General features: G+C 33.8%; 1 protein-coding gene across 1 annotated transcript in view; it reads right to left on the reverse strand.

Moving 5' to 3' along the window:
* LOC106469328 (F-actin-methionine sulfoxide oxidase mical1-like) overlaps positions 1-8,284 on the reverse strand; it is a 20,693-nt gene that overhangs the window by 2,206 nt on the left and 10,203 nt on the right. Inside the window, exons 4-10 of the mRNA XM_013929817.2 lie at positions 7,936-8,069; positions 6,722-6,819; positions 5,657-5,792; positions 5,143-5,239; positions 3,160-3,409; positions 1,737-2,479; positions 1,255-1,388 (exon numbers count right to left, since the gene is read on the reverse strand). Of these exons, the coding sequence (XP_013785271.1) occupies positions 1,255-1,388; positions 1,737-2,479; positions 3,160-3,409; positions 5,143-5,239; positions 5,657-5,792; positions 6,722-6,819; positions 7,936-8,069 (1,592 nt within the window). The remainder of the gene's footprint in view (positions 1-1,254; positions 1,389-1,736; positions 2,480-3,159; positions 3,410-5,142; positions 5,240-5,656; positions 5,793-6,721; positions 6,820-7,935; positions 8,070-8,284) is intronic.

Genomic DNA, 8,284 nt, shown 5'->3' on the forward strand with positions numbered 1-8,284 from the left:
TAACACGGTACAATGTATAACAGTAAGGTAGAAATCAGCATATTGTAAACTATTTCCATACTGGATATTGTTTCTTGTTGTTTTTCAGTGGAAATACTTAACCAAGTTGCATGAAACTTAGCACAAAGTTACTAAATAATACCTAGTTTTTGCTTTGAAAACAATTAAACCATGATTTAGATTTATGGACTTTGTTGTCAGATAGTGTTCTGAAAAGTACTTCCTTTCATCAGTTTCAACTTATTTATTTTGATAATTCCATCTTACGAGTCTTAAAAAATCACCATAGAAACTAAGGATAATATTCTGACACCGACTATCCTATTCATTAAACCCAAGTATACTCATCTAATGTCATGTTAAAGAAGAAACTTTCTGTAGCTCTCGGTATTGAAGAGATCCAAGGAAACTAAAAGTCCTGGATCTGTAGTTTGTTTCCAAGACTTCTAAACTACCCACTAAACTCTGTCCATAGAAACTAAGGATAATATTCTGACACTGACTATCCTATTCATTAAACCTAAGTATACTCATCTAATGTCATGTTAAAGAAGAAACTTTCTGTAGCTCTCGGTATGAAAAGATCTAAGGAAACTAAAAAAAAAAGTCTTAGATCTGTGGTTTGTTTCAAGACTTCTAAACTACCCACTAAACTCTGTCCATAGAAACTAAGGATAATATTCTGACACCGACTATCCTATTCATTAAACCCAAGTATACTCATCTAATGTCATGTTAAAGAAGAAACTTTCTGTAGCTCTCGGTAATGAAAAGATCTAAGGAAACTAAAAAAAAAAAAGTCCTAGATCTGTGGTTTGTTTCTAAGACTTCTAAACTACCCACTAAACTCTGTCGTAGGAGCAATAACTCACTAATCACTGTCCAAAGAAACCATAAACTTACTTCTTATGCCTCATTATTGACTCTATATCAAGGTGAATAATCTATAACCCATTCTGTAAGTATTTGCAAAAATTGAGCTTCATTAATTGTTGAGATCACATGTTCGAGATCATAAAAGTGTAGAAATGAGAGGCTGTACTAATAACATCAGTGAATGAAAGGAAAATCTTGAGAAGTAAAATATGGTTTAAGTGTATTCTAGGCCTGTGGGCAGTAATAAAGTTTTAGTAATTTTATACAAATAAAATGTCATTAAGTATTAGGAACCAAAAGAAATTTCTTCTGAATGCTACACATACCTAGTGTTTTAGTGACAGACATACACACACACAATGGATTTTGTAAACTTACCTGAGCAGGCTCTTGCAGTGTGAGCAACGGAAACAGTTTCTGTGAAACTTAAACCCACTGGCTTCCATCTTTTCCATTGGGTAGAGTTTCTTTCCACAGAGATCACATTCTTCACCTGATCTCAGCCCAAGCTCCTAAAAAAATGTTATAAAAGATTTAAGTGTAAATCCTTCTCTTTAAACAAAATCAGAATTAGGTTTTCCTTACAAGGAACCACATTATTTAATATGATACTATTCCTGAATACTAACACACTTACTTCCTTACATTTTGAGAATAAACATAGTAAAATAACGTATTGTTATAGCTATTACTTTACAGTCATCAGCTTACCATAATTTAGCATAAACTCTCCACATCAGTGACAATTATTAAAAAATGTGGATCATCATATCTGGATATAATCTGCTAGCATTAGGTTTGAATGGAATTGTACAATATTCTTGTAATTTTAACTTCTATATAGAACAAAAAGTACATACTGCAAACTTTTTTCCCCTGGGCTGAGGTTTCTCAACTGTCTTATTGCTTTCTGCACGAATAGCCTCAAACTTAGCCCGCAAGTTTTTAGTTGTGTCGGACTCTGGTAAACCCTCGTCGTCAGCTATCTTGTTCTCTCTTTCAACCTCATTATCCCATTGTTCGAACTTTGCCTTCAGGTTCCTGGCTTGATCGGCTTTCCACGTCATATCGTCTTCCACCTTATAAGTGCAGCGAACAATGTCAGGGTTGTGCTGTGGTTCTGGTGAGGACCACTGTTTCTCTGGTACCTTGGCTGTTTCTTTTAAAGGGCTGGCTTTTATCATAGGTTTAGTAGATGATCCAGCACTCTGGCTCTCTAACTGTTTAAATTTATCCAACATCCGTTTTGCCGTGTCTGTTCCCATGACTTCTTCTTGGACATCAGAGGCACGAACCACTTTTGGATCTCTAGGAACTTCTTCATTAGCCGGGAAAGATTTTAGCTGAGGTTTAGTTTCCTTGTAGTTTTCAAAATAATTAAACCTTTCTTGGAGTTCGGCTGGTTCCAAATCAACTTGTTCTTTGGCACCCGGCTCACTACACTTAACTACTTCTTTGGCCGTAGTAGTTTTAGCACCATACATCAGTTCACGGGGCCGCTTTGGCTCTCCATAGGAAGACCTGCCAGGAAGAAGAGAAGTCGCTTTTGTGCTGACTGTATCATACTGTTTGAAGAGTGTTCGTGCTCCAGCCACACTGTCTCCTGCAATAAAGGTTCACATCAGTAACATACTGCCACCTTTTCAAATTATACTTCTTTGATTGAGTTCTTGTACAGGTAATATTAATACAAGTGTATTTTAATGCTAGTAATACTTAATATGCGACATTAAAAGTCTGCTAACATAATCCATTTCCCATCTCATTAGACTTCTACTTGGATATCCAATGATGGGGTAGCTTAAGAATGCACAAATTTAAACAATTTTCAGCATATTAACAGTTACCAAAAACTCTAGAAACAGTAATATTTTTCATTTTTTAAATTATAATAAATATTTAAAAACAACGTTTTATATTTACACAATAAAAACTTTATTGAAGTCGTGCGGCATCCACTTTAAAATAGAAATATCACTGTACAAGTACATGTTTCAACATGATCTACGTCATCCTCAAGAGTAACTTACAAGACTATTTTATACTTTACCCCTTGTCGCATTACTTCATTGTTATTTACATATTTCCTTAGTGTATATATTGATTTTATGTCACTTAATTATTCCTACTATTATTTCAAACTGCAAACTTGTATTAAAACAATCTTCATAAGTCAAGTTTGTAGTATAAAACAAAGTGGTTGTAATGTCTGTGCTGATAACAGATAAATATATAGCTGTCTAGTTCGAATACGAATGAACTGTAATGTCAGCCAGAACTTACTGGTTTCACTAACAATGCTTAAGTCCTCTTCCTTTTCCCTGCGAACTTTTTCCATCTTCTCATTACTCTCTTGGTCTAGAACTCCTTTTTCAAATTTTTCTTTAATGCTTACAGCCTTAATCTCTCGACCCAAAGCTATGGACTCGCCACATGTTGGTGATACACTGCTGGACTCTTTACATGCTTGTTCATAAGCTGCTCGCATTAATGATGACCTTTCTGTTCCTTGTAAGTTTGATAACTGTTTGATCTAGATAAAGCAGATTTAAAACATAAATCTGAGAGATTGTAAATCTACATACAAGAGATAAAATATGCAAACAAGATAAAATCATTTGTTAGCAACCATACAACTTACTTAATTAACTTATCACTAAATATTAAAACAGTTACTTCAGTTATCTCTACAGATAGTATTTTCTGTAAGTACTACATGAGTTGGTATATTTTCATGATATTAAAGTATCTGCTGATACACACACACTTCATCTATAAGTACCAGTGGGACTGACTATCAAAACAAATTAGTTTGATGAACCCACCGACAGCTTTAGTTAACTACACTTAGTCTAGTTTTCACACACTTCATCTATAAGTACCAATGGGACTGACTATCAAAACAAATTAGTTTGATGAACCCACCGACAGCTTTAGTTAACTACACTTAGTCTGTAAGTACCAGTGGGACTGACTATCAAAACAAATTAGTTTGTTGAACCCACCAACAGTTTTAGTTAACTACACTTAGTCTAGTTTTCACACACTTCATCTATAAGTACCAGTGGGACTGACTATCAAAACAAATTAGTTTGATGAACCCACTGAAAGTTTTAGTTAACTACACTTAGTCTAGTTTTCACACACTTCATCTATAAGTACCAGTAGGACTGATTGTCAAAACAAATTAGTTTGATAAACCACCAACAGTTTTAGTTAACTACACTTAGTCTAGTGTTCAGTCCTAGCTAATAATTAGGCATCAGTTAAGTGAGCATCTACTACTTATCAAACAGCCTTGGGGACCATCCTTTAAGTTATAAGGAATGATTAAACTATGGGGATCAAGACATTAAAAGTAACCCTACATTGTTGGAAGCTGTAGCTTTGTTGATTTCTATTGAAGTATGATGACAGTAAATTAATAGACACAACAAACTCAAGAGAATTGGATTGACTAATATTATACAGAAAAGATCCCTCTGTTAGAATAAACATCTAATAGTAGGTTCAAAGGGTTATTCATCAATATATATATGACTAGGTTAACCAAGCATCAGACAGAATATACTTGCAGTATAACAAATATTCAATTTCTGTTTAAATATTTTAACTCAAAGTAAATTGAACCAACAAAATTGTATTATTTAGTTAATGTTACATGCCATTACCATATGAACTCAATGTACATGCTGCCAATTTAGTAAGAAACCACCCAGAGAAATGATAATACATTGACAATCATGTGCCAAATACAATTACTATAAACACTAGACTAGTTTTTAACCTAGAGCTGTCTGTGCTCTGTCTACACCAAAACCCATATTAAGTCCATAAACTTACTGCTGAACCACTAGGTGACAATCACCAGGAAGACACCCAGAATCAAAACCTAAACCTTTTAGTATCTCTATAGTACTGCGTGAATCTGCCTATAAATCAGTCTGTGATGTTTTATGTTGTTGTAAATACTAAGGTGTAATTTTAAAGATAACACATATTAAAATGAATCAGTGATTATTTATTAAACTACTCAATATTCTTACAGCCATTGTAGGTCATTATTCTCAAGCATGGATTTGATGATAAAATTAATTTCTGTGAATGATGGACAAACATTTTGAATGCAATTAAAATTACTGTTTATTGAAGTCAAAACTAGATACATGATAGTTCCTCAGGACCCATACTTCAGTATTTTTAAATTTCACAACTTCAAATATATTAACAATAAAACAAATTTCAATTATTTCCAAGGATCCTCACCTCATCATTGTTTATCCTTGCAGAAGCTTGCTCCTCCTTTTCAGAGGATGGGGCCTGATGATCATTTTGATGATCTTTGCTCATTGCTGCCTGGTATCTAAGGAAATATATTTCATATTGTTTATTAGAAGCCCATAAAATAGAAGTGTTAAAACTAGTGTACAGTTTGAAGTACAAACCACAAACTTCTGTGAAGTAGAAGATTAGCTTTGGTTAAAAGTTTCTTCTTCTGCTTTAACTGATGCAAGCCTACATCAACCTACATTCTGTTAACTACTGGTAGAAAAATCCCATGAGGGAAAAAAGAAAATGATCCAGTTATGTATGCTTGTGAATTGGAGAATGTGTATAATAGTTAATGAAATTAAAAACCACTACTAAGAATCACTAGACTTCAAACACACACCACGAGTTTCCTGTACTAACCAAGCTGAAGTCAGACTACCACAAATACAATGCTCAGTGTGTAGACTACATGACCAAACTTAAGGTCCAAATCAGAAGTGAACCATACCTTGTCATCCTATCTTGAATCCCCTCTTTCCTTTTTATGGGAGTTTCATCTTCTGTGGAACCAGGGTGAATATCTTCAAACTGAGATCTTTCATCAAGATTGTGAACATTTCTAACCTCCCCTTTTTTGCTGTCATCTGTAAATTCAGTGATTTGATTTTTTACAGATGCTACTGATAGTTTCCGAATCTCACACACACAAGTTTTACTACTACTACTAAAACTTCCAGTTTTTAATCTGTGTGTGTGTGTGTGTGTATGTGTGCCAACTTAATGTTCAACAAATTCATTGTATCACTATGATAAGTAACACAAAAATGTTTCTAAGAATAAAACAACATCACAGTTCCTTTCTTTAGTATTTTTATTTATTTATTTTCTACATATACATTCTGTAACTAGCTTGAGGCACTGGTGACACACCACACTAGGCTATGTGAAGTAGGTTATGACTCGTTTTCAGCTCTTAGGATTTGCTTACATGTTTTAAAAAGTATAAACTAGGTATATTTTTTTTTGCAAGTTGAAAATATACACCAGAGTTTGGTAATAAAAAGAATTATAACTTATATTGAACAATGTTTACCGTTTTAAAAAGAGGGACACAGATAAACATTTTGTAATTCTACAGATTCCATCTTTGGTATCTTAAAGTAAAATACAGAGAATTAACATAAATCCTTGGACAACATTAAAATTACATTACTACATTTAACAGCTTAAAGCAATAAAATGACAGTTTCATATATCATATTTTATCAATTGGACTGAAGACTTAATAGGTATACGTTTCGTTTTAACGGTAACCGTGATCTTTTAATTAATGTCTGAAGTTTCCAAAATAGCATTACAGTTCTCTAAAGCATTTATTTGAAGAATCAGACTAGTTTCTATAGAATTATGATAATATTTGTAATTGGTTACAATTAAATCGGGAATTAACTAAACTACATAAAAGTACACATCTGACTTTGATCTCCAATGAACAACAACAAAAAAAGAGCATTAAAACATATTGTGACTGTCAATATCTAAGTAATTAAGCCTTTTTTCAATTATTTCTCACCTTCCAGTTTCTCTTCACTATCCACTTTAGGCTGATAATGCTGTTCGTAGTGATGTTGGCAGTAAATGTCTCTCCCATGGGATATGTAGTTGTCTATGCTTAAAAAACATACAATCATTTTACTAAACAAACAGAATGTCTGGTGGTTGAAATAGTCTAAAACAATAATGTTAAAATTACACTGTCTGGTGGTTGAGATAGTCTAAAACAATAGTGTTAAAATTACACTGTCTGGTGGTTGAGATAGTCTAAAACAATAGTGTTAAAATTACACTATCTGGTGGTTGAGATAGTCTAAAACAATAGTGTTAAAATTACACTATCTGGTGGTTGAGATAGTCTAAAACAAAAGTGTTAAAATTACACTGTCTGGTGGTTGAGATAGTCTAAAACAACTGTTAAAATTACACTGTCTGGTGGTTGAGATAGTCTAAAACAACAGTGTTAAAATTACACTGCCTGGTGGTTGAGATAGTCTAAAACAATAGTGTTAAAATTACACTGTCTGGTGGTTGAGATAGTCGAAAACAATAGTGTTAAAATTACACTCTCTGGTGGTTGAGATAGTATAAAACAATAGTGTTAAAATTACACTGCCTGGTGGTTGAGATAGTCTAAAACAATAGTGTTAAAATTACGCTGTCTGGTGGTTGAGATAGTCTAAAACAATAATGTTAAAATTACAGTTTGTAGTGTTGAATGAAAGGAATATGTTTATAAAATGAATTAAACTTATGATTTTTATAAGTGTGGGAAATTTAGGGCATCATAAGCACTTACAATTGGTTTCTATATTGTGGGGAGGTTAAAACTGGCGTTTTTCAAGTCATCAGATTTGAATAAATCTGCGCGAGTCTTGGGATCATGTCAACAGGGCCAGATTTGGGGGGGGGGGCTTAGAGTGGGCCCATGGCTTACCAGTAAATTATAATAATGAAATATACTGCACGACGTCAATGTAAATAGGGGGTCCTTGACCAGGCCACCTCCCATGGCACCAAGTTACCTTTAATCTGTCCCTGCATGTTGACAATGATTGGTTATCAAACAGACAATCAGTTACAACTACAATTGTAATGAATGTTCACAAGTAGCAGTAGAAAGTAAAGAAATGAGGTTAGCTTATTAAAAGTTATCTTAAACTTACGTTGAATAAAGTGTTCACATTAAGTCTTCAACTCGACAGTAAAAGAGAAGGCTACGAAAATACATACTTGAGTGAATTTCCACATTCCTTGCAACAAAAACAGCTCTTATGGAAAGCAGTTTCGTCTGCCACAATTTTATCCATCGGGTGAATATGTTTCCCACAAGCTTTACATAAGGTATCTTCTTCCTCTGGCTGGCTCTACAGAATGATAACTTATATTAATATTAGCAATACAAGTAAAAACTGTTTACATATACAGTTTGTACCACAGACTCCCACTGCTTCCAACATTGCAAGTTACCAAACGTCTTGTCATTAAGGTACACAAGCTACCAAACGTCTCGTCATTAAGGTACACAAGCTACCAAACGTCTCGTCATTAAGGTACACAAGCTACCAAACGTCTCGTCATT

Source organism: Limulus polyphemus, unplaced genomic scaffold (genome assembly GCF_000517525.1).
Source record: "Limulus polyphemus unplaced genomic scaffold, Limulus_polyphemus-2.1.2 Scaffold3428, whole genome shotgun sequence".
In the NCBI taxonomy this organism is placed as follows: Eukaryota; Metazoa; Arthropoda; class Merostomata; order Xiphosura; family Limulidae; genus Limulus; species Limulus polyphemus.